This window comes from Lissotriton helveticus, chromosome 5_1 (genome assembly GCF_964261635.1).
Source record: "Lissotriton helveticus chromosome 5_1, aLisHel1.1, whole genome shotgun sequence".
NCBI classification, from domain to species: Eukaryota; Metazoa; Chordata; class Amphibia; order Caudata; family Salamandridae; genus Lissotriton; species Lissotriton helveticus.
Window position 1 is genome coordinate 2,081,090,435 of NC_136065.1, and position 27,851 is coordinate 2,081,118,285.

The 27,851-nt window shown below is 45.5% G+C and overlaps 1 protein-coding gene across 1 annotated transcript in view; it reads left to right on the plus strand.

Annotated features, from left to right (window-relative positions):
* Positions 1 to 27,851, plus strand: part of CLIC1 (chloride intracellular channel 1) — a 132,370-nt gene that overhangs the window by 79,910 nt on the left and 24,609 nt on the right. Inside the window, exon 2 of the mRNA XM_078646040.1 lies at positions 18,051 to 18,160. Coding sequence (XP_078502166.1) covers positions 18,051 to 18,160 — 110 coding nt within the window. The remainder of the gene's footprint in view (positions 1 to 18,050; positions 18,161 to 27,851) is intronic.

Consider the following 27,851-nt stretch of genomic DNA (forward strand, 5'->3'; position numbering starts at 1 on the left):
AGTAGGGCAGCACTTGTTTGGAGCCAGACTGAGGAGGGAAGGTAGTGATAGTGATGCTGTGCAGAGCTCTGGGAATTAAGGTTTAGTAATGTGGGCAGAGGCAGTATGCGTTTCTAAAGCACATGCGGTCCTGCCAAGTTAGACTATCTCATTTCAGTGCGGTGAACATGCTCGCCGCACTGAAATGCAAAGTCACGAATTATAGCGCCTCCTCAGCTGTTAAACTGGAGCACTGCTATATTGCACGATGCTGACTGAAAGCTGCAGTGGCAGCGCACTACTCCCATTAGGCTTGTGGGGATGGCTGATCTTCTCACAGCTCTAGCTTCTACTCCACTACAATATAATAATAGGACACCTTACACCACGTGGCATTACATTCACTGACATAGAATGTACCCTTTTGTATGTATAAGGGAAATTAAATACTCCAAATATACCAGAAATGCTTTAGTATCATTATACAGATCTGCACACCAATTCAATCTCAATCACATTAAATGTGTGCCCCTGGCTGGATCCCTTAGCACTGCACATAGCTCCGCCCCCAAACCATGCTCCCTAGTCCACATCTCAATTTGGTGAGTACCTGCACTTATTTTTTTCCATTTAAAGCACTGAGGGCGAGTGAAGCTTGGATTTATGAATCCATGCAGGCTTTACGCCGGCCTTACTCTACAGAAACTGGGAGTACGGAACTAGGGCACAAAGTGCTACCAAGATCACACGGTTTAGATAATTTTCAGCAATGGAATTAGAATTCTTGTTTTTAGGGTCATTTACCGATTAGACCGCGTTGCCTCCCTAACGATGGAACCAACTGCTGCTTCTCTTAGTATTCAAAGCCAAAGAGACAGGGTTCCCTTTCAGAAATCTCTTCAGGGGACTTACTTCCTTGATATTTATTTGTTATCACTGCACCTCATTCACCCCGTCCATGCGTACACTAGGGGGCTCTTTGATGACAACAGACTGGCATTGATCGACGGAGACGAAATGAAAGACGAGGCAGCGGTTTGCACGGAGCATTCGCAGGATCGCAGCCTGTGGCGCGCTGTGAGAAGAAAGAAGGCGCTTTATTAACTGTTCTCGCAACCAAATTCCACAAGAGCAGTGCTTTCCATGCAGTTCCTGTTCACATTCTTGTTTTGTTCCGTCTTGCATTCCCTAAGAGTATTTTCATACAATATTTGACCCTTGTGTAATGCACACTATGATCTGGGTCACCTCAACATGCCTAGATGAGTTAATTTAGTGGATGGATGTTCAGGACCGAGCATGACTGTTTCTGCTTCTGCAATTTTTGATTGGGAGGAAGTGACATGTTGGGGAGAACTTCAGCGTGAAATCAAACATGAAAACATTACAAAGCATCACATCTTCAGTACACAAAACTCCAGAGCAATTGTAAAGGACAGTAATGCCGTTATTTTTATTCTCCCACCCCTACTTCTCTACACTTTAACACTTCTCTACTCTTCACTAATTTCTCTCTGCAAATACACTGTATTCTTCACTGTCTCATTAAATTTTCAGTACCCAATCTCTTCACAGCCCCTATTTTTCTTAATTGTCATATCTTGTAACATCCTCTGCAACTCTTCACTGCCCCATGTCTTCAGTCTCTGCATTCCTTCACTGCCCTGTCCCTCTGCAGTCCCAGCATCACTTGAAAAACCCCTCATTTCTCCACTGCCCCTGGATCTTATCACTGTCAAGTTGCTCTCTAGCCTCTATGTCTCTTCACTCTGCCCATCCCTCCACATTACCAGCATTTATTCGCTGTCCCGTCTAGCTAGTCGTGGCATCTCTTCATTGTTCAACCTTTCTACAGGCCCTTCATTGGCACATGTATTTACAGCTTGCATATTGTCACATTAGTGGACCGAGGCACAGGGAGAGTATGATTTGTCCAAGGTCAAACAGTTTGCTAAAGTTGCAGACACAGTACAAATTACTCCAAAGACTATAGTTTTACCCTGGGTTTTAAGTGGGCTGGATCCTGCCAGCTCTCAGCACCGGCAGTCCTAAAAAGCAGGTACTGAGCCGGGTCACTATCGGGCTCTGTTTTTGCCCTCGGAATGAAAAAAAAAAAATCTTACCTCTGCAGCAGTACTACGCTTCACTGCCTTTGAGGTAACTTCCAAGAGAATCCTCATAGTTCTTTCAAAGTCTTATCATTTCAGAACTGAAGCATTTTCAATATTCTATACAGCGAAGCCATAGTTGTTTCTTATTTATATTACACAACTCATAACCATTTGCAATGCCAATAGTCCTGGCTTGTTGGTGTAATTCTACTTGTATTATATGTCTGGATGCAATGAAAGAAGCAGAACAATACCAGTTGCGAGGCACACTATGCTAAGCACCGATTGTTAGCTTATATGTTTTAAGCCACGCCCTTAATTTCATCGGCCACGTCCCTTTGGGAAACACCACTAGTTTTTTTCATTCCTTAAATCCCTGGCTTTACCTCCTTATCACATTTTGGTGAGTGAACAGTAAGACTGGGCACTGCCCCACCCCAGGGTATATTAAGTTCAGCTCATAATTAGTCAGAAACAAGTCCTGAAGGCGAGACCTTTTGGCTATGCCAGTGCTTGTGATCCTTCATCAGTGTCTAAAATATGTCCACATTTTGATGGTGGGATCAGAGTAGAATATTTGCCTGTTCCGAGATCACACACTTAATTTGCTACAACAAATCAATGACTGAGTTTCACTAGTTGAGATGAAGGATGAATCACGTGCTCTCTTTCATGCACAGGGGCCATCTTTGTGTGGGTCTGTTGTTCTAGGTTTGTTCATGGCGCCATCTTTGTGTGGGTGAGTGAATACCAGCTGTATTGGGTCTGTTGTAGGTTTGTTCATGGTGCCATCTTTGTGTAGGTGAGCAAGACTGTCTGTTGTTCTAGGTTTGTTCATAGCGCCATCTTTGTGTGGGTGAGTGAATTTCAGCTGTATTAGGCCTGATTGTGCAGCCTTTGTGAATAAGTGTCTGATATTATTCTGCACCTGGTCCTCAGTGGCATCGTTTTATATTAAAATAGTGATTTACTGGACCCAAGATGTCTCCACGTATCCCTCCGAGGCATGTATGTTGGATTTCTCTCTATAATAAGTAGTATTTTACACCACTGCCGTCCTCTTCTTTTCAACTCACCCCTGCCCTTTCACCATCTGCCTGTGACCATCTTTTGCCTGTCCTCATTTGTATGTTGGCAGTGGACGCGGTGTTTGTTTATTGGTTGACATGACCCCTGAGGCATAGGCAATAATATTTTCTTCTGCATTTCACAAAAAAAAGTTCTATTCTTGCCACTAGTGCTCACATTACTTAGGACTGTAAAAGTGTATGATGTAATGTAATGTAAATATGGAACACAAACATCTTAAAGTATGCTCTCTACTACTAACGTAATCACGTGTAACTCCTACCCCGTCCCATCAGATCCTAGGTTCTATATTCCAGTCTCCACTGGATCCCACACACCAGATGTCCTATGACTGTGTCTTGTGGCACTGTGCTGTGTTCAAGAGCTTCTGCTATGAAAACATGTGCTTTGAAGTCCTCGTCCACTCATTAAAAGTAGGCCAACAATTTATCAAATATTTAAAAAATGTATTGTGTCATGTTAGTGTATACCTTTAGCTCCTACATTTACACAAAGAGTGGAGAAGAGGTTGCTGTTGAACAGCACACCCGGGTAGCAGGCTTCTGCCACTGACTGGGAGAGGGTGCCCAAGGACTTGGATCAGGGGGAAAGTGAGATGGATTGGCGGGACTGATGCTGTTAGCAGTGTAACGGGTTCTCTCCATTCAGGCGCAGCCCGTTTTTGAGCATCCATCGAGGAAGCTAAGAGAAGCAGTGTGAGATGTATTTGTAGTTGGTTACCATCAGCATTCACATGATACGTTAGGTTGTTGGTGTCAAAGATTCTGCTGAGGTGGACCATTTAGACGCTGAACAGCATAGGTGAGACAACTGAGGCTGGTGGGGGGGGCACATGGGTAAATATGTAAATGTGTTTGTATTTATATAGCGCACTTCTACCTAGAGGTCTCATAGCGCTGTATTCATACTGCTGTGGAACCCATCCTGGCTTTCCTGTGAAATGTCCTCTCCTGGGCAACCCCAAGTTGAAGCCAGGCATCCCAGCGCTGGTGGGGCCGTTGTGGAGATTAAGCAAGCTATTGACCAGAGTCACAGAGTGGGACCCATGATTAGACTAGGCACCGAGGCGAGAATTATCAGGTCCGGGGAAATTGAGTCCATGAGCCGCCTAGGTGGGAATTGAACCCTGGTCCCGGGCCAGACCTCTGCATTAGGGTCTGCCGCTCTAACCATTGAGCCACGCTTCTCCACTCCATGGGTACAAGTGCAGATAAAGTAAAGTCAAGTCCACATTTGTAAAGCGCACAATCACCCGTAAGGGTCTCTAGGCGCTGGGGGCCGTCGGGAAGATTAAGCGAGCTATTGCCCAAAGTCACATGGTGCTGGGCTAACCTGCCGCCGGAGCCGGGGATCGAACCGTGGTCGCCAGATTCCAGCGTCAGTCGCCCTGGCCGCGGCGCCACACCTCTCCCTCAGATCAGGCTAGGAATAGGGCTGATTTGACCTGATGAGGGTGGTTTATGAGGAGGGAGGAAAAACTAAATATCGCAGTTCTGTTCACACCAGCTGAGAATTTTAAGCCTTTGATGAGTACACGATGGTCACTGATGTCGAACGCTGCAGAAAGATCCAGGGAGATTCAGGCAGAGTGTTGCCTTGGTCTAGAGAGTTGAGAACTTCTTCCCTGAGGTTTACAAGTGTAGATTGTGTCCTCCCTAACCCAAAGTCTGAAGCCTGATGCCTGATTGAAAGTCACTGAGGAGGCCATGAGCTTCCAATCGAGAAGACATGGTGCGCACTCACACTTAGAGGCCATTGACAACACAGGGTGGGCTGGAGATTGGTCTATAGCTGGACATGTTACCGGCATCCAACATCCAAGGAGGGTTTCTTCGGGATGGGTGCTTCAGAGGCTGAGGGATAATCCTGCTCGAGAGAGAGAGAGGTATTGCTGAGCTCGGTGATGAGTGGGACGAATGCGGTATGTTGACGGCTTGAAGGAGTAAACAGAGTTCATCCTACTGGTCTGGGAGAGTCCGTGAGAGGGGCGGAGGCGGGAGAAGTGCTGGAAAGAGTGGTCCTCTGGTTGCAGGGTGAAGGAGATGTACTTATTTTTTTTCCTTTTTACTTGTTCTGCCTTTATTGCCCCGCAGTGAATTTAGAAAAGTATTCCCTCCTGCAATAAGAAGATCCTTTTTACCCTCATGTTTAGGTTTCGCCTAGACAAAGATAAACAAACCGGGAAATGCACATAGACTCAGCTTTATCAGGTCAAGGTATTCCAAGTGCTTCAAATGACTGGAAAATAAAAAATATGCGGTTATAGAACATTACTGGCAATGCCTTGCAATACATTGCTAAATGACTGAATAAAATAAGCTTATATTATGTTTGTCACTTTCAAAATCTCCTGGCTTTTTAAGCAGCACTTCTTTGTATTCTGGTATTTTTAATATTACTGGCGGCATTCGAAGTAGTAGTTTGCAACAGCCACCAAGAAAAATGTTTGTTGTCACACATGTATGTTAAGGTTTTCAGCCATAGATTCATTATTTACAGTTAGGTACATGTGTTTTTATTCCCACCTTACAACACAGGCCTATAATCTCCAAAATGCAAAGATATTTAAGGGGTGTATGCAAAATGTGCTGCTCGCACGTGTCAAGATAGCAAACTGCAGGCTCTACAGTAGCGCAGCAAATAATGCAGCAGAAATCATTTTTACGAATTCCGTGGGCAGCTCGTACATTTTAAACATTTACTGTACAGAAACAAATCCAAAATAAATACACGCTGCGCCCCTTTCTATAATTAAGTAGAAACTAGCATTATTCAGATATGTAGCTGTGTGTGTAGCTGTGTTTGCCTTTCAGGAAAGTTATGTCTTTTAAAGCCGAGGCTCAAAACAAAATGGCCACAAACACTTTCTGAAATGAGCACGGCTTTTACATCTATGCAGCATGTTTCCTTCACTGGCTCTCAGCCCTAATAGCACAGGATGAAACCAAGCTTCCCGGGCCCAAGCCAGCAGAGAAAATAAAAGAATGGCACAGCTGTGCAGTTAAGCGCCTGACGTCAAATCTCTGCTAGGTTGCTGGATCTCCTTTGCATTCTTACGTCATCAAGTACTGTTGTCCAACACATTTTTCAAGTACTGTTGTTCTCCATTTTTAGTGCTTTGGCCATCGCTCCGAATATATATTCACATGGGCCTAGGTTCGCCTTCAAGTTTCAAGTGACTTGGTGAGTGTGCACCCACGCGCCACATCTAGGGTGTCATTGTCCACTTGGTTAACCCCTCCCCTGCTGATGACGGAACCGCTCCGTCATCAGCCGCGGTCGCGCTTTGCTGATGACGGAGCGGTTCCGTCATGGCCCGCCCGGCACGCATGCGCGGCGCGGATTCCGCGCCTGCGCTGAGCGTTCTATTGAGCAGGGCGGGCCATGACGGAACCGCTCCGTCATAAGCACAGCGCAACCGACGCTGGTGACGGAGCGGTTCCGTCACCAGCATGCGCCAGCCGCTCTTCCGCCCCGCCCCCTTAGCACTGCGGCGGAATAGCCGCCGCAGTGAAGGGGTTAAGTTAGAGCATCGCGTATACATGGAGGATACCACGTTGGTGATATGTTTAGGTCTTTGGTTTGTGTACATCTGTGCAGGCTATTGGTTTTGACTTCTCAACCTTATTATCACTTGCCTATACCGCAGGTTTCTACTCCCATTGTTTGGCAAACCATTCTGTTGCAGATACAGTCTTTTCTTTGCTAAGATATGATTACCTCGAGCTTTATTTATCATTTTTTTCCACACCGTATCTGAGGCTCGCTGGTGTCCCTGATTACACTTCACGTCCTGTTACACATCTCTGCTGAGTTTCTGATTCTGACCCTTGCGCATGAGGTGGCTGTTGTATATTGATTCTTCTTGTAATATGGCTGACAGTAGTCATTAGCCCTTCCTTAGTGTTTGTAGTGTTTTCACCTTCTCAGCCTCCCAGAATACCTGAGTGTTCTAACTTGTTCCAGAGTGTTCTACCTGTGTCAGTTGATGGTCTGGTCAGCTGGTGAGGTTTGTACTCCGCTGTGTCTTGGAATAAATCTACATGTAATCAACTAGAAGTATCTTTTCATCTATCACCATCTTCTTTATTTATTTATTTATTTATTTATTTATTTATTATAGTGTTTTATATAGCGCGAACAAGACCCGTGGGTATCAGAGCGCTTAACATCAAGAATGGTTACACATTGACAGTAAAATAACAATTATATAATTATAGAGTTATAGAACAAAACCTATAAGAAGTAGAAGAGCTTATGGCTAAGGGGGGTGCAAAATATATATATACCAGACGCGTGTGCAATTAACAGTAAAAGGTGGCTAAGGCTTAGTTTATCTCTATCAATATAGATAAATAAAAAGAGGTAGAGGTTATATAGTTTTCTGCTATCACATAGTTATCGGTTCATCTAGTAGGAGATGGCAGTGAGGATAAAGTTCAGTTCAGGTATGTGGGTGGAGACATTCACTTATCGATGATATCGTTCATGCAGATGGCCACCGTTCATCTGATTAAGACTATTCGTCCCGGAGTTCCGTTAGCTTTCCTAATCAAGGTACATCCTCAACATATGGCTTTTCAATTCCCGTTTGAATTGAACAATATTTTGAATCTTCCTGATGCTTGGAGGGAGAGAGTTCCAGACTCTAGGGGCAGCCCCGGAGAATGATCGGTCATAAGACTTTTTCTTACGGAAGATGGCTGGCCACAACAATAACTCCTTGGCACTTCTAGTCGGTCTGTTTCCTCCCGATAGCTTGATTTTCTTGGCTAGATATCTTGGTGTGTTATAGTGCACCGCTTTGTGGGTGATGCATGCTATCCTCATTTGAATTCTAGCCTCGTAGGGTAGCCAGTTTAGTGCTTTCAGGTGAGGAGAAATATGATCAAATTTCTTAGACCCCGTGATGAGTCTTGCCGCTGCGTTGAGACAGGCTTTTAGTGGTGCTGTAGATGTTTTTGGTAGGCCGGCTAATGTGGAGCAACCATATTCGATCCTTGATATAACTAGTGATTGAATAGCCAGTTTTAAATCTGCTTCCGAGATGAATGATTTTAATTTTCTTAAGTAGCTCAGGTGGAAGCGGGCACTTTTCGCCATTGAGTTAATGTGGACTTTCATGTCAAGATTATCATCAAGCGTAATTCCTAGTGATTTAGCTGAGTTGACAAGCGTTGGGGTGCAGTTTAGTGCCGTCAGCCGTTTGGTCCATTCCTTTATTTCAGAGTTGCTCCTTGGTGGTGAAATTAGCAACAATTCTGTTTTATGAGCATTTAGTTTCAGATGGTTAGAGGTTAACCATTCCAAAGCCATTTTTAGTGTCTCATTCATTAGGTCAATGTCCTCAAGATTGGCAATCTTCAAGTATATTTGCGTGTCGTCTGCATACATGTGGTAGGAAATCTGAGATTTCCGTAGAATGTCTGTAAGAGGTTCAACATATAGGTTGAATAGATCTGGGGATAGTGTTGAGCCCTGAGGGACCCCAATTGTATTAGGACATGCGGGTGAGATTGCTTGGTTAACCAGGAATCGCTGTGTTCTGTTGCGTAGGAAAGAATTGAACCATTTCAGCACATTTCCGGACAATCCCATCCTGATCTGTAGTCTGGATAATAATGCTTCATGATTTACCGTGTCAAATGCGGCTGATAGGTCTAAAAGAATCAATAGGCAAGCTTGCTTTTGGTCTAGGGCTTGTAGCGCGTCATCTACAATGTGCAGGATCGCTGTTTCCGTGCTATGCCCTGCTCTGAAGCCTGATTGGCATTCGTCTAATAAGGAGAACTTGGTAATATGTTGATTCAATTGTTTCTGCACGCATTTCTCAATAAGTTTGGCCAATAAAGGGATATTCGTTACTGGACGATAGTTATTCGGATCTGTTGTGTCTGCAGTCGGTTTTTTGATTATTGGCACTACTTGTCCTGTTTTTAGGCAGTCTGGGAGGATCCCTTGTGCAAGAGACGCGTTTATTATTTTGGTCCAGATTGGGACCAGGATGTGGCTGATTTCTCGTACACGCTTTGCCGGTAAAGGGTCATGATAATGGTTGTTCGGTCTAATTTCTGAGAGCGTTTTAGCGATCTCGACCTGGTCATATAGTTCAAATGTGTCCCAATTCGCTTTATTTTTTGCCTTCGTCCTCTCTGTTGTCATAGGGGCCGCATTTGTCGGCATATGGTGGGTCGGGAGGATAGCCGCGGTATTTGAGAGCTCTACCTCTAGCGATTTGGTCTTTTCTGTGAAAAATGAGGAGAATTCCTCGCCGCTTAAGGGAGTCTTAGAATGTTCTTGTGCCGATTTAGCCAGTTTGTCTGATTGTTGTTTTAAGATCTCGAAGAGTTTTCGAGGTCTGTTTTTGGCATTGTCAAGTTCTGCTCTTATATATTCTTTCTTGGAATTGATTATCTGTTTGTTATAGTGCCTTCTGGTGGTCCTAAGGGCTTGTAGCTCAGGAGAAGAAGGGTGTCGTCTCCAGTTTCTTTCGGCAGTTCTCAATTTGCGCCTTTCCTCATTTAGTGATCCATTGAACCAAGGATTTTTTGATTTTTCTGCGACTCTTTTCAATTTTAGTGGCATGGTGTCATTGACAATATTTCCAATTGAGGTTAGGTAGTGATCAGTCAACTCATTTACATTCTCCATGTCGTCAGGTGACTTTAAATCTTTCTCGCATCTTTCAACCAGTAACTCAATATTCGCCTCTTTGGTATCTCGTATCGCTTTTTTGGACCTGGGGGGTTGTACAGTCCTACCCTTTTTCACTGAGGGAATCACGAATGTTATGGCGTAATGGTCAGACCAATCACAAGGATCAATAGCGAGTATAGATGTCTCTTTCTTATTTGCAATAATCCAGTCTAAGGTCGCTCCTTGTGCATGTGTGGGTTGGGTGCAAGCTTGTGTAAGGTTTAGTTCTGCGAGGAACTCTTTAAGCAGGTTAACCGTTTTGTCATTTTCGTCGTCCCAATGTAGATTAAAGTCTCCCAGGAAAATGTTATTGGCATCAGGATCGTAGTTAGTCGTAATGATCTCTATTAGTTGCTCTGTAAACTGTACGTTATTTCCAGGTGGATGGTAGAACGCATGCAGATTGCATTTCTGGTTGCTTGATGATCTTATGTTCAGACCCAAGTATTCCCAATATTCAAAGGGGTCGGCTTGGATTTGGTTGACTTCTATCTCTGATCGGTGGATGCATGCTATACCTCCTCCTACTTTCCTTGGCCTATCTAATCTCACAATGTTATATTGCGGTGGTACTAATAGATCAATGGCTGGCGATGATGTTTCATTGAGCCATGTTTCCGTGAGTATTGCTAGGTCAATTTCCTTATTGAGGATGAGGGCTGCTATGTCTGAAGCATGTTTAGTTGCCGAACGACAATTGAGTAGAAGGCAACTCAGAGGTTTTTCCGAGTTACTGGGGTTCCCATTTTCGGCTTCCGTTGCTGTTAGTTGGATATGTTGTAGGTTGCGGTGGATTGCTTTCCTATCGTTCTTTCTGGATGTTCTGTTAACATCTATTGGTACTGTTTTGATTTCTCTCAGCGCTCCCACGTTCCGGTTGTTCGTAAGTACTGAGTAAGGCTAGGGTTTCTTCATTTGAAAGGGGATTTGTCCTGTCTGGTCTACTGATCCTGTTTTTTTGAGATTGGTCCATCTCATCATTCCATCTTTGTGTGGATAGTACCAAATTCTGAATATGCGAGACCTTTGAGTGTGTGCTTACTGTCATCTCCCACATTTTATCAATTACTTTTGAAATTTTCAGCGAGCCTTGTGCCAGTTTGTCTACTATGTTCAGGAGCTCCTTAATTTCTTTCAAGTTTCGAGGTGATTTCTTAACGAGGCTTGATCTGTTAGACCAAGTTTTGCATTTTGCTCTTCTCCGTAATTGATTTGTTCTCACTCCCACAATTCTTTCCTTTATATCCTTCATTTGATTTCCACTTCCGACATTATATGATAGGTCACGAGTATTATCACTGTTGAGTGGTGTTATTAGAGTATTTGTGGGTGTGGATCTATAAGACTCCTGTTTTGTATTCGATTGAAGTGGCGGGTCGGCAGGTGACTCGTTAGGTGCTGCGGTACCCTCTTCCAATAAATTCGCTCCGAATAGTGGTGACATCAACTCTGCTCTTTGTACCTGGTCCTGTTCTTCGTTTGGATTGGTAGATCTCTCTGTCCCTTCTGACTCTTTCTTTGGTGTTGCCATCACAGATTCAGTAATACCTCCAGAGCAGGAATTTTGGGTGTAATGACCCACCGTTTGGTTGGCGTCTCTAACGCAACAGTGGCATGTGTCATTATACTATAAGGAGGCACTACGTAGATAGTCATTTTAAACACGCACACACGCTTTCTGCGCGGGAAATATGGGACTTCCAGCAGTGTAGTAAGGGAATCTCGGGCCCCATTGCAAACCGGTTAAATGCCTCCGCCCGACTCTGGCGAGGTTTCGCAGTGGTAGGCAGCTATAAATGTGATGCAATGGGCTCCTCACCTCCCTGGAATCTGTGCCACTGCACCCGCTGCACCATTGATAGCTAGGCCCCTGGTATTTTACGTTTAACATGCAGGCAATCTTCCCTCCGAGCATCTAGGCGTTTTATAAACATTTCTTCTGTCGACGTCCATCTTCAATAAAACTTGGGACCCGCAGTTCACCCCATAATCCCTGGAGTAAGTGCGTGAACTCACTGAGCTATCTCAACAGCACGGTAACGATGAGATATGCTCTGCATTTTTAATTCTGGAGCTTTGTTTAATTTACATTTTATTATCAGACTTTGTACAGTAAAAAAGTATAAAAACAGCTGCACAGTTTGACGTTTATTAGACGTGCAGTAGAATCTCCGACCCCGCGGTGCTCAGGAGCCGCATAGGTGTTAAATGTATACTTAATACAGACTCTGCGGAGGCCAGGTCTTGTCTAAGAAACACTGCCAGGACGTCTATGGAGGGGGACAATTACTGCTTATACTGCCTCAAGAAAGCATACATTGCTGGTGAATTTGACCCGGGCGCTGTTGCAATTAGTTCCGGGGTAGCAAATATTATACAAAACCAGAACGCAAAAGCAACCCGACCCTGCTGCAGCCATGGTTCGAGGCGCTCAGGAACAGACAGCAAAAAACTGTATTAATGTTTACATCAAGTACTGTTGCTTCTACTGTGCATTTTTTTGTCTTTATTCATAAGTTGCTAAGGAGATGCCATCATTTTCCTGTTTCAATTGAGTATCACTCTTTCAGATCGTTAAATTATGTGCAGTGATCCCTTCCAAAAGTCCTAAAAAATGAAAGGCCAATAAAACCCGATAGATGTGGTCTGAGCTTTAAGTGGGATGAAAAACCTGGGTGTCTCAACGGGGCGTGGCCTATGTTATTAAGGACGTAGCACATAACACCCTAAGCTAAAAATCTGTTCTTGGCATACTGTGCTGCTGGACTGGAATTTTGCTGTCTCTGTCATTGCATCCAGATATAAAATACAAGTAACATTACACTTACAGCAAGTGGAGGCTATTGGCTTTGTCAAATGTTGTTTGTTGCATAAGATAAAAAAAATGCACCAACTACGGCTTTGTTGCATACAATATTGAAAATGCTTCAGTTCTGAAATGATGGGACTGAGAGAACTATAGACAGTATATTTGACGTTACTACGTCCAAGGCAGTGAAGGGTGGCACTACTGCCAAGTAAAAAAAATCTTACAGAGGGTGAGGGCAAAAATGGAGAGCCTGATTGTGCATCTTACCTGCTTAAATTGTGTGATTTTAGGCAAACATTTTATTTAACCATTATGAAAGCACTTTAAATAAGCATTTGCAATGCAATAGGTCTCGCATTTGCTAGAGTTAGAGCTATTGGAGTTGTAAATGACAATGTATTTCACCTATGTGTTTTGGTTTGGAGTGTAGTAAATGTTTGTGGTTTGGTGCGGAATTATGTGCGTTGTATTGGAATTATTAGCTGTGGTAAGATGTGTACATTTGAGGTGTTTTTGAGGTATGTGGTCTGTTGTGAAATTGTTTTGTGTATTTGAAATATTTGGTTTTGTGTGGAATTATGTATGTGTTTTGTAAATTTGTGGAGTTAAATTGTGTGGCATGGAGTGAAATTATGTGTATTGGATTTATGCGTTATGGTGTGGAGTGCATTTATGTGGACTACTGGTATGTGGCATAGAGTGCATTTATGTGGGGTGTATTTATGCTGTATTGAGTAGTGTAATTACGTGTAAAGTAATTATGTGAAGCTTAGTGGTATTATGTAGAATGTAATTATGTTGTGTGGTGCAGAACTGTGACATTGAATTGTGATGAGTGGAATTATGTAGCATGATTTGTTGTGGTGGTACAATGTGGCATGGTGTGGACTAGTATTTTATGGTGTGGAATTATGTGGTTGAACTGGGATTTCTAGTGGCATATCTTGGTGTGGTTCAAGAATGCCTTAATGTCTCACACCAGTGTGGCTCTCTTCAAAAAGATTCTGGTGTCAATAGATGACAAAGAATCCAACAAGTAGAGTTTCCCTGTGCTGGTCCGTGCCTTTCAGGCTTCAGCTGCTGATGTTGCCAGCCACCCTTAAACGCAGTCACAATCATCTGTAAAATAACTGTTCCCTTTGGTTACTTCTTAGCTCTCTCTCCCATGTGAAGATCCTCTGATAAGAATAAAAGTAAGCCTTCAATGTTCATGACTTCAAGGTGCACCATGAGCTCCAGTCAAAGCTTAATGGCCAGGTGTCTTCTCTGCTGGGCTTCAGCAGTGGTACGAGAGAGCTCCGAGAGCAGGCAGATGAGGTAACCGACACACTTCTTATGAAATGAAATGAATTTGTACTTGTATAGCGCACTTATACCCAGAGGTGTCCTGGCGCTGTACTCATACCGCTGTGGAACCCTTCCTGGCATTTCCTTGTGAAATGCCCACTCCTGGGCACCCCCAAGGTGAAGCCAGGCATCCCAGCGCTGGTGGGGCCGTTGTGGAGATTAAGCAAGCTATTGCCCAGAGTTGCAGAGTGGGACCCATGATTAGAATAGGCACCGAGGCGAGAATTATCATCAGGTCCGGGGAAATTGAGCCCAAGACCCACCGATGCGGGAATTGAACCCTAGTCCCGGGCCAGATCTCTGCATCAGGGTCTGCCGCTCTAACCATTGAGCCACATTTCTGGAAGGGCGTAGGTGGACACCCAAAGCACTGTTTCATGTACCCGGAATTACCCAAGCTGTGAGTGCGTCTGAGGACGTTAAGGTGGAGCTATGCCGGGTGCAGGTTAACCATTTAAATGTGAAACAATACAGCACCCAGAAAAGCATAAATGACAATTTACAACACTGTTGGCATCTCTGAAATGAAAGCAACTGAAAGTATTTTTGGTAAGCGTGTAGATTTTCCTATGCGTTGCTTCCTAGAGCTCACATCCGGCTTCCGCATTCTTAGCTTGGGATGAGCCCTGTTAACGCCACTTTCATCACCTTCCAATTATAACATCGGTAAACATCCCCGTCCTATCACAGAGGCTCAAATTCTGTAGTCTAAAACTGTCCTGAACAGTGTGTGCACATAAGATAAGAGAACATTGATATAAACGTAATTTGGCTATGGTCCTAAAGTTACTCAATAGGTATACTTGAGACCAGCCCCGAGTTGGCGATTTAGAGGACAGCTATTGGAATTATGAGGCAGGGGGGAACCAAATTATGTGGCAGGGATTGCTAAATTATGCGGAAGAAAAGGGAAAATATGTGACATGATGCAGCACATTTGGTGATTGTATTACCTCATAATTTGTCTTTTTTTACCTGTTAACACTATCTGGAGAAAGATTTTACTCCATTAGTACCAGCCTGACACCCAAGCACTGCAATCTGTAAAAGAAATATTAACAATCAGTCTTTTCGAAGGGCCTTCCGCTGTGCCACAACACATTTTGCTGTTTTCAGTGAGCTAGAAAGATTGTTAAAATCTGCAGATTATGCAGCAAATGATGGAGTATGTGGCAAATACGGAAAATCTATAATTCTGAAGAAACATCGAGGCTGCAAAATTGGATAATTACAGTGACCCACCAAGAGTGATTGCCATCTGAGGTGAAATTAAACTCTTTTTTTATTTGACTGTATAGGGTTACATAGAGTCTAGATTTTAGCTGTTCAATCCAGACGTTGGTACTACACCGCAGTAGACCAAAGGGCACGCAGAATCGCGAAGTGTGCCCAGTCGCCTGAGCATGAGGACGTGGCCCTGCAGACACAATGAAAGTAACACAAGGAACCTGGCACTTCTTTCAAAATTTAGTTTTTACACAAGTTCAATCTTGTGCACAACCTTGGAGATGGCTTCTTGTAAGAAAAGCTGAAGGAGCAAATCTGGTGGGACCTGCTTCTCTGCAAGGCTCGAAAAGACCTGGTGGCACAGGGATGCAAACTCCTAAAAAATGACAAATCTGTCAGTATACCGGGTAACCACACATTTCAGGCTACCATCATGTACATTTACTTGCATGTCCTCGGAAGTACCATGAATAAACCAACACAAAGATAGACTTAAAATGAACAAACACTGGCAAAAAACAATAGGTCTGTCCTTAGCAATTGTGAGGTCGTTTTTGTTTACTTATTTTTCAAACCTGTAATATGGAAAAACAGTTGGAAAAATATACAAATGAAGTGGGTTGACCAACTACCGTGTAACCTGAAGTCACAGGGCAGAAGATAAGCTCTACAACGGATGGGTGCTATGCAACCCATGCTCAATTAGGACATGACAAAAACCAAGGCGCAGCACCAAAGCATCTGCTAATGGTACATAAAGCAAGTCGGGCAAAAATGAGCAGCTTTTCCTTCCATGTGAAAAGTTATGCACGCATAGAACGAAGTGAGTATCTTCCGCTGTGCAATTGCACACTGAAAGTGTTCACACCTTAAACGGACTGCAATTTCTGCATCTACAGGTGGGGAGGGAGGGCAGAATAAGGTTTTGCGAGCTGCGAGGATGCCTTAATCAGCAAAATATATTTTTTAAGGCACATACGCTGGCACTGGAGATTAGAGAATAGTGAGGGAGGTTTAAAAGGGGAGCCAAGGAAGGTCGAACTACTTCTACTCACAGCTCCAATCTTTTGGCCCTACTCTCGGTTTGAAAAGGAAAGGGCTGTGTACTAGGTCTGGGAATTCTAGTTGAACCTCCCACTGTGCAGGCTAATGTGCCTCCTTTAGGCTGTTCTGCCCTACAAGAGGCTGGTTTGTTCCTGAAGCTCAAGTTAATATGCGGTATTTATTCACTGTGCTGTGTGCCGCGCATGCAGATAACAGTTCAAAAAGTGGACAAATTAAGGCGCGAGGCCGCCATGTTAACTACGTAAATATGTGACCAGATGACTTTAATTAAAACAGCGCCTGCCTTGCGGGCGTCCGTGCAGTGGGAGAAGGAGGGGAGGTACTGAGCGCATAAAAAAAATGGCGCGAAGCTCCGGTTAAAACAACTAAGCCTGTTCTGAGCCGAGCGACAAGATAAAGGGCAGGCATTGAAACTGCACAACATCAGCTGGGCTGAGGGCCTGCTCAGTGTCTGTTTTTGCTTTATTGCCCATCAGGCCAGTGGGAACAAGAGCTGTGCCAGGGGAGACTGGGCATACCGCACGGAGAGCCCTCTATGTGCCCCTCTCTACCAGCTGCGATGACTTCAAAGGGCCGACAGGGGGGGGAAATGTGAATGCGCGCTGACAGGAGATGTGCGTGGCTTTGGTGCGCGAAGGGAGACTGGAGGTGGCACGCGCGGACAGGAGATGTGCATTCCGTACGCGTGCACATCTCCTGTCTCCCTTCGCGCACCAAAGTGGTAGCAATAGTCTCGTTAGCGAAGCAGCTACGCTGCATTCGCACGCGAGACCTAAAAATGTGAGTTCGGAGCACCTGTTGTAAAAAATCCTATTGTGTTTGATTGACAACTACAAGTGGGCAAGGGTTCCCCTCCCGCCCTGTCTAAGCCACGTATGTGTATTTGGAATGCTTTTCCAACTTTGCACTGCACCGAGGACATATTTTCATAATACACTAATATGGCGAAACCAATTGGCATGGCCAATGCTTGTTTGAAAGAAGGGAATAAAATACCGCTATACATTAAAATGTGGAAAAGTTTTTCAGCATGAATTCGCCATAGGAATGTTAGCTGTAAATTAACAAGAAACACTTCCCAGCAGTGGCGTCTGATGTCTGTCCTGCTGCCCGCTTCTTCGTTCGCCCAGGTGTCCTTCCAGCCTCGGCCATTTCCCACCTAGACACCGGTCTTCAGGTGTCTGACCGTTGCCTTATTTCCATGAAAGACTTTAGGAGAGGACTGCTTTCTTTCAAAATGCTTTTGGAATTCTTTCGAAACAGTGAGCATAAATCATTTCGGGGGCAGGCACAATTCTGTTGCAAATTGAGCACAATTTATAATGAAAAGTGAGCATGCTTCCTGCAGAAAACTAGACATGGCATTTTATTTAACTTCCACTCTCCTCCCTTCGGCAGCAAATGTTCCCTGCCATTAATCTACCAGGGTCGTGACTTCCCGAAATGCCCAGAACCTTCTCCCATCCAAATGTCCAGGCAATGGCTGACTGCAGAACATCTGCTAGGCTGTCACCGTTCACTCCTTTTGCCGTGAAGACACCCTACCCCCATTCCTTACAGGCCCCACTCCATATCTAAATTTCTATTGAGTGATCTGTTGTGTAGTGTGTGTTTGGAGATGGGAAGTTGGGGTGGACTGTGGTGGTTGACTCTTTTGCTCCACAATTGTGTTGCCTCCTGTGATGGTTTGTCGTGAGTTCCAATTAACCACCTTGCTTTCTCCACAGGCTGGCAGTGATGGACAGAGCATCGGCAACTGCCCGTTCTCCCAGCGGCTCTTCATGGTCCTGTGGCTGAAGGGCGTCACGTTCAATGTCACAACGGTGGACATGAAGAGGTAAGAGGTGGGCTGTTGCTCTTCCTGAGGGGTCATGGTGAGCTTGAAGGACACAACGCGCTTGATCGAAGCATGCCTCAAGTTATGGAGGGGTTTATGGTAATCTGGTGCTGTCATGTCCCTCCAGTCTCAAGGGCTTTCTTGTCCACTAAGAAAAGCTTTTGTCTGTAGCCTTCTTGGTGCTGTTGCCCAGTGGCATTTCTTGGTTTGTCATAACCTACTGCTTTCAGTTCCCAGACCTATATGGACTATGCTTGGAGCCGCAGGTACCGCTGCGCCCACCGTAGGACCCCGACACACAGGGCGACTCCCATTGTCAACCGAAGCAGCTTTGATCAGTTTGTCCGCTTCTTAATTATTGATCTCTCTTCCAAATGTTGAGCCGCAGCACTGCCGCTACATAGCGCTAAAAGTGAAAGTGCCTCACTCACGCGGCACTTTGGCTCGTGCTCTAGGATCGGTGTGCACAGCATGATGATGTCATCTTCCTGCACCTCTCAGAATAAAAATGCTCCTGAGTGTTCCTGGGGCAACAGGTTCATGCAGCGACTCTACAAAGTCTTCATGAATGAGTTAATACAGATTGAGTGTCCATCCTTCCAAGACCTGGCTCTTTGAATGACCCTAATGGAGCTGTTCACTCTGCACCCCACCCCAGCGCCTTGAGACCCTCGCGGGTGAGTAGTGCGGTATCTCGCAAGAGAAAGCAAGTTTTGAGCCACCAGGGGGGGGAGAGACCATAAGCTGCCCAAACTAAACGATCCATCTAGTATTGATGCTTCTGACCTTGAGCATCCCCTAGCTCCCCAATTACCCTCTCTATTTCCCAATGTGTTTTGCCCCTCCCTTAACTCCTTGGGGTCATCCAATCCCTGTCCAACATGCCTCAATAGTGATGAAATCCTATTGGTAAAAATGGAGGCTATGATTAAAACCCTCCTGCTTCCTGTTTTGGAGCGAACAAGGTTGATGACCCTTAAACTAGATGCTCTGGAGACTGTAGCGAGCACAAACTCGGGCTTACTACAAAAGTTAACTATCCCCAGCCCAGTGGGAGGGGTTTCTATCCAGCCAGTAAGCAAAACATGTATAAACAATGCCTCCACTAGTAAAGCTAGTAACCCAACTCCAACAGGGGTAGCTATTAGTAAACCGTTAGCGGGGGGAGGCCTAGAGCCAATCCTAGCATCCCAGCTGTAGGCACTTTGTCACAGGCTCTTAAGAAGAAGGTTAATGCTAAACCCGATCCAGATAGGTCTCAAGCATCCTGGTCGGATGATCGGGTAAAACCAACCCCATGTACTCTATTACAACCACTCCCAGGGCAAAAAGTTAATCATTATACCATCAAAACCCCAAATGTGGGGAAATTAAACAAGCATACTGTCCCCCGAGCAGATTTACCCTCGGAGGCCACCCAATACACAATAGTTTTAACAGGCGTTGCCCGGTAAAAGATGGGATTAAGGAGTCATATGAGGATCTACGTAATAAGGTGATATTGTGGTTGAATAAAAATCGACCCTTGCCACCATCATCTTATACTGAAATCCTCTTTGTAAGGAGAGTTGATTGGGTGGGACATGGTACCAAAGATTTAGAGGGCGATTGTATACTAATATCGTTCAAGGATCCTTGAGTAGTGGATACAATTCGAAGAAAAGCCAGGTTTGCTAAACAGGGAGACATACAAACTCTGGGGCTTGCTTATTTCTACCCTCAAAGACATAGCAATTTTCCATTAGGCCCCACTTACATAAGACCTCCAGTTAGGAGGTACCCTATAGCAAGAACACCTTACCCCCAGCAGTATCCTTTACTCTTTAATCGCTTTTTGCCCCTTTCCGACCTCAAGGCTATAGACTGACTACATATACCGATTAAAAAGACTAAGTCTGTTGAGGACTGTGGGAATGAAGTAGCTATGCCAAGTCGGGGGGTTCCACCTCTCGTAAATTATGAAGAGACAGGCCTGGGGGCTCATGTAACCGAGGAATATGCTATAGTAGCCGTTGAGGACCCAATAGAGGTCTTGTTGGTGGGGGAAAGCTTGGATAATGTTGACAATAAGGAGAGTAGGGCAGGAATAGGGAGTGAACTGGTGAATCCGGCTGTATCAGTATCAGTGTCAACGGTCCTTCACGCATCGTGTATTGCAGCCCCTCCACCTGAAACACTTAATATTATGTCATGGAATGTTGCAGGGGTTAAGGGACGCATGCACTCTGAGGATTGGTTGGAGTTTGTTGATAAATTTGATGTTGTTTTACAGGAAACTTGGGCACCGGATCCAATTCATAGGGCAGGTTTTGTAAACTTTTCTAAACCAGCTATTATGGGTAGTAAGGGGCGAGCATCAGGGGGGTTGGTGATTTGGGTGAAGCAGGTATCAGGTTATCACCCAACTGAGATATTTGTAGAGAACCCGGACCTTCTGGTCATTAAATTGAGTAAGGATGGCCATCGGGACCTGACTATTATTAATATATATGCACGAGGCCTACCTGGTGGTCGCTGCCCTGGTATTCTGGATGTACTGGACAAATACCTTGCTGGATTGGGTAGAGATAATTTTATTCTTCTAGCAGGAGACTTGAATTGCACTTTTGAGCCGCTCTATGTTGCCGGGGACAGTTGGGGGTCCGCAGAGGACGCAGTTTGGAACATTCCGGATTTGATGACCAACAAAATCGTAAAAGCGACTGAGGCTGCCTTGAACTGGATGGCTTTATGTTTAACCTGGGGACTAAGGGCTGTAAATGGTCGCTCCTCATCTGATCTAGGTGCCAATTATACCTTCGACAATGGACTAAGGAAAAGTCGGATAGATTATTACCTGTTAAAGATGGAATTCTGGCCTATGTTGGTCGATATGGAAGTGGTACCTCGCCCAGAAAGCGACCATAACCCCTTGACACTCAAGTTAAGGTTGCCGGGAATGAAAAGACTGAAGGAATCAGACACTTCCCGGTCAGGGGATGTCGCTTTGACTAATGACCGAAGGAGGCTAAAATGGTCTAGGTTAGCGGGGGATGAGACCATACAAGAGAGCATTGAGACTGTTGTTTCCAACATGTTAAATGAAATACTGTCCGAAGATTCAGGGGGGGGGTAGCCCTGAGAGCACCATCATTGACCTCCATGAGTGTTGTTTTGATCAGCTCAAGCTTCTTCTTTCTCTACCATGTCAGAGTGGAACCGCTAAATTAAACGGCCCCCGCCAGAAATGGTATAATAAAAAGTGCAGGGAGGCCTATAGACATCTCGTCAAAGCGGTTAAGTCCCGGAACATGTGTGTTGTTAAGGCAGCAAGGGCGCATTATAAGAATACACAGTGGGAAGCTAAACGGGAGTGGGAGGATATGTATTGGTCCGATCTTCTGGACGCCTCCACTTCGAATAATCAGTCTAAATTTTGGGAACTGATAAAATGGGGCAAGGACCCAGACTCCCGTACTCCTACAAACCACGTGCCCCCTGAAGCTTGGGTGAATCATTACTCGGCCCAATTTAGTGGTGAGTTTTTTGAACCCCCCTCTATATTGGGTGAGGTGCCCTTGACACCTATATGTGGGGAGAAACTGATATTCACAAAAACCGAGGTAGAGTTAGCTCTTGGCCTGACCCAGCGGGGGAAAGCACCAGGGATGGATCTAATCCCTGCTGATTTGTTTAAAGCCAACCCCGCTCTCTGGGTGCCGTACATAACCAAGATTGCAAATGCAATAGCCAAAGGGTCTAGAATTCCCAAGTCATGGAAGGGGGCGGAGATCCTCCCAATTTATAAAAAAAGGCGATAGGTCCAATCCGGGCAACTATCGCCCGATTAGTCTCATCGACTCCCTTCAAAAGGTCATTGCACGAATGGTATTGGGCAGAGTTCAAGGTTGGATTGAACTAGAGGATATTTTGTCTCCTATGCAAGCAGGCTTCAGATCGGGTACGAGTACCATCGACCAGGTGTTTAGATTCTGTCTAATCTACTGGAAGGTGGTTTTTCTCGGCGGTGGAACCATCTTTGCCGCGGTAATTGATCTGAAGTCTGCATTCGATCTAGTGCCGAGGGATAAACTGTGGTGTGTTTTGAGGGATTTAGGATTACCAATGGAACTACTGGATCTAATTCTTAAACTGCATGAGGATAACCATGCAAGGGTGAGGTGGGGAGGTCAGGGACAAATGACGGAATCCTTTCCTGTGACTCGGGGAGTCCGTCAGGGGTGTGTCCTGGCGCCAACACTCTTCTTGTTATTTATTGATCAAGTAGTTAAATTCTTCGCAGACACTCCCACTGATGCCCCTTCGCTCGCAGGGACAAGGTTCCCAATGCTTATCTTTGCCGACGACACCTTACTCCTCTCTAAAACACGCAGTGGCTTACAGCAGGCTTTGAACCGCTTTGAGGAGTTCTGTGTCATCAATGATCTCAAGGTAAATGTGGGCAAAACTAAGTTTATGGTCCTCACTAGGAGTCATTTTGTCCGGAGCACTGTAAGTATGAGTGGAGTCAACTTGGAACAAGTTGAGACCATGACTTACTTAGGGGTTACCCTGGACCGTCGCTTGCGATGGAAAGAGCAAGTAGGTGCTCAACAGCTAAAATGTGCTCGACTAACTGGCTGCCTTTTGAGTGAGCAAAAGAGATCGATTACAAAACGGGTCATGCCAGCTTTAAAGATTTATGATACTAAGATTAATGCTGCAATCCTGTATGGTGCAGATCTCTGGGGATTCATGGATCTCTCAAGCCTATTCAAAATCCAGTGCAAGTTTCTAAGGAGCTTGGTAGGGTTACCTCAATCTTCTCCCTCTATACCCCTCTGCCATGACCTGGGATGCAACCCAATTAATAAAATGGCAAGATTTAGATTGGTGGCCTTTTGGAGGCGCATATGGACCTCCCCTGACCTCACCCTTTTTGCAAAGGAACTGGCCGAAGTAAGGTCAATTGGGGGTTCCGGGAGAATACCTTGGCTACAAACGGTAAAAATTATTCTGGTCGAAATGGGACTGGAACAGCTGTGGGTATCTCCCGGTACTAATGCCTTTCCTTCAAAACAGGAATTCAAGGCGTTGTACTGGGCCTCGGTCCGTCAATCGTTGGTGACTGCTTCCAGCTCTGTCAGTCTAACGGGAAGGTTTCTGACCTTTAAGTTGGATCCCTCCCGCGAGACCTACTGGGACACTATCACCAGACCGCTGGACAAGAAACTTTACCACCAGTTTCGGGTAGGAGCCCTGCCACTGAATTCTTTTACAAAAAATTGGGTTAATGGAGCAACGGAATTTTGCAGTTGGTGCCCAGGTCATAAGGAAACTGAGGGTCATTTCTTGTTTGCCTGTCCGACCTACTTAGCGCCACGAACTAAATGGATAAAACCTCTGTTTCAACGCCTCCCCTTTAGAAGGTCTGCTGAGGCTATTTGGGTTTTAAAAACTAACACCTCAGAGGTGTTCGTGGTGAGCATAGCAAAATTTCTAGGGTGGGCTTGGGCCATCAGGGCAAGAAGCAGACAAAACCATTAATAGGATTCTTCAATTTGTTATATCAAAGTACAACTGTTTTTCTTAAATGCAGGTTAATGTACATTGTATTAGGAACGGTTTTACTTTCTTTGTATCTTTCAAAAAAATCCTCTTTTTAGTATCGACTGGTCGGGTTTGTCTTTGTATTTCTAGGTTGTTTAATAACTACTTTTAACTTTAAAGGTGTTTTTAAGCTAAATTCTAATGAATTAGGACAATAATGCTGCTATTGTAAAATGTTATTATAATGGAATATTGTTCAGCTGTCCAAATGTCTAAATATGTATTAAATGTCGTCTTTTATGATTTTATTATCGAAATAAAGACTCTAAAACCTGAAAACCTGAGTAGTGCGCTCTACAAATCCCAGATTGATTGATTGATTGCTTTCTTGAATGGTCCTTCTGGCTGCCACAAGTTTGCCATTGAAGGCACTAGTGCGCCGCATGAAACTACTTTGACCTTGTAATTATTCAGTCATATCTGTTCATATATAATGATCAGCCACTTACCTCATGGATCTGTGAAGAGAAGCTAATGTGCTTCCTGCACAAACTTTACCGGAGAACCCCAGCTTGTACTGAGCAGCAGTGCACTGTTTCAGCCACCGCATGAGTATGTAATGAGCTGGTGGTAGGCTCAGTCAGTCTGATAATGAATATCTAATGAGCTAGGCATGCACTTCACCAGTTTGATAATGAATCTGTAATGAGCAGGCTTGCTCACTGCCTAAGTGTCATCCGAACATGTCATGAGCTGATGATATCTTGCTTAAGTGATTTTCTTAGGAACCAACTCCTGAACGCTACCTCAGCCGGCTCATTATCATTTAAATATCCTACCTATATGTTTCTTTGACATGGTCCTGAAGAAGCATGGAGATGGCTTGTCTCCTCCTACTAATGAGGTGGTATCCTAAAGATATGTAAATGAATTGGTTAAAGGCAACTGTTATGTATCTTTTTTCATTTCCCCTTCCACGTGACCTTTATCCATCTCCTTTTGCCTCCCGTTCTGCACATGCATTTTTACCCTCCTTACTATTTTTCAATCCATGGCTGCCTAGTGCTGCTCTCTGTATATGATAGAGAAATCTAGCTGCAGATTGATTACCTGTGAACTTCCAGGCGTCAGGTTGGATCCAGAAGATTTTTCGTAGTAGTACCCCTGTGTGCTGGTAGGAGGCATTGTTCGACTCCACGTGACTTGGTTGGCATTGTGAAGTCTGTGTCGTCAATATAACTGCCATTCTCTTCCAGGGGATCCTCATCAATAGGCATAAGCACTGAATATTCCCGCCCATGTGCGGGGACCCCAGAAATAATATATATACTGCTCTCTCCGTCGTGCTTTGCTAACCCTCTTGCCCCAGTATTGGAACTTTCATAGATTCCCATGCTTTGTATCATTCCCCGTCATTATGTGTTTGCAAAAGCAGTTAATTATTATTGCCTTGTTTAGCCTCCTAGATGGGGGCTGCATTGGTATGAGAAAAAATGATCTATAAATCTATAGAGCTGCTCATGAGCGGGAATATTCAGTGCTTATGACTTTGATGAGAATACCCCTGGAAGAGAACTAGGATTACAGGTAAGTAACTTATCCAACCGGCACGCTGACGTCTGTTCTTTTCTTTCCGCGCCAGATCAATCAAAGAGAGCTTTACCCCCCTATTGTTTTTTTATACACCCGCGCTTGCCTCGTGTGCGCGTGCACGGCTGATGCACGGCCGTCTGTCCCAAGGCGGGTTGATGTGACAAGTTTCTGACTTAGTGTGTGAGAAGTTGAGCGTTGCCTCTTCCTGTGATCAAGTCTAGCGAAATTTTGTGGTATTGGGGGACTAGGGTATGTCCTAGCCATAGCTAAATTATGCAGCACAACAGAAGCAAGTTATGTGGAATGTTACGCGATTACAAGTAAATGATATGGCACGTTACACTGGGACTTGTGAAGTTTAAAGCTCCGATTGCTCCATATTTAGCTGCTTCAAGGCCACGGATCCTCTGATGGAATGCAAATGTTTAGGTCTGGCTTACAGACCGCTTTTAGTGTTTCACAAGCCTCATGTAATCTGAAACATAAATGGCAAACACACAAATAGGCAGACATGGGCGACTTTGGGGGTCACCTTTGATCCTTTGGTCTGTTCTACTGCTGTAATTAACCCTTTGCAGCCTGGGACGTCGGGTCAGCACACTTCAGCCATGGCTCTCTGCACTGACTGCAGTTTGTCCGACCACACACATCGGCCTAATCAGAAGTTACTTCAGTCCCAAGGCTGTACCCCTGGGCAACACACATACAACCCCTCCACACACGCACAACCCCTCCACACACACACAACCCCTCCACATACACACAACCCCTCCACACACACACAACCCCTCCACACACACAACCCCTCCACACACGCACAACCCCTCCACACACACAACCCCCCCACACACACAACCCCTCCCACACACAACCCCCCCACACACACACAACCCCCCCACACACACACAACCCCCCCCCCACACACACAACCCCCCCCACACACACAACCCCCCCACACACAAAACCCCCCACACACAAAACCCCTCCACACACACAACCCCTCCACACACAACCCCTCCACACACAACCACTCCACACACACCCCCTCCACACACAACCCCTCCACACACAACCCCCACACACAACCCCACACATACATCCCCCACACACACACATACAACCCCCCCACACACATACAACCCCCCACACACAACCCCTCCACACACAACCCCTCCACACACAAAACCCCTCCACACACAACCCCCCACACACAACCCCCCACACACAACCCCCCCACACACAACCCCCCCACACACAACCCCCCCACACACAACCCCCACACACACAACCCCCACACACACAACCCCCACACACAACCCCACACATACAACCCCCACACACACACATACAACCCCCACACACACACATACAACCCCACACACACACATACAACCCCCCCACACACACATACAACCCCCCACACACACATACAACCCCCAACACACACATACAACCCCTCCACACACACATACAACCCCTCCACACACAACCCCTCCACACACACAACCCCCCACTCACACAACCCCCCTACTCACACAACCCCCCCCACACACACACAACCGCACACACACAACACCCCCCACACACACACAATCCCCCACACACAACCACACACACATCCCCACCCACACGCACACAACCACAAGCACACACACAACCACACTCAACCACACACAAAATCCCAAACACAACACACACCCACCAACACACACACACCCACCCACAAACACACACACCCACAAACACACACACAACCCAAACACAACCCCACACGCACAACCCCACACGCACAACCCCACACGCACAACCCCACACGCACAACCCCACACGCACAACCCCACACGCACAACCCCACACGCACAACCCCACACGCACAACCCCACACGCACAACCCCACACGCACAACCCCACACGCACAACCCCACACACACAGCCCCACACACACAGCCCCCCACACACAGCCCCCCACACACAGCCCCCCACACACAGCCCCCCACACACAGCCCCCCACACACAGCCCCCCACACACAGCCCCACACACACAACCCCACACACACAACCCCACACACACAACCCCACACACACAACCCCACACACAACCACACACACCACACACAACCACACACACAACCATCTCTCTAGCTATCGCCCTCACTCTATCGTCCTCACTCTATCTATCTATTGCCCTCAGTCTATCTATCTATTGCACTCACTCTATCGCATCACCACAGCATCACTCAGCACCACCACAGCATCACTCAGGGGCACCACAACATCACGCAGGGGCACCACAACACCACTATGCACTACCACAGCATCACTGAACCCCACAGCATCACTCGTCGCCACCACAACATCACTCAGCGCCACCACAGCATCAATCTGTGCAACCATTCAACAACTGGTTCAAATATGTTCTCTCAATGATTCAAGCTTTATTACAAATGTCACAAAAAAAGTTAATATTTCACTTCTGTTCTTGGATTTTCATCACAATAAAATACACTGAACATAATCTTCACAAAAGTTATTTACAACAGTTTAAGCTATTGCCATTATAAATTACAAT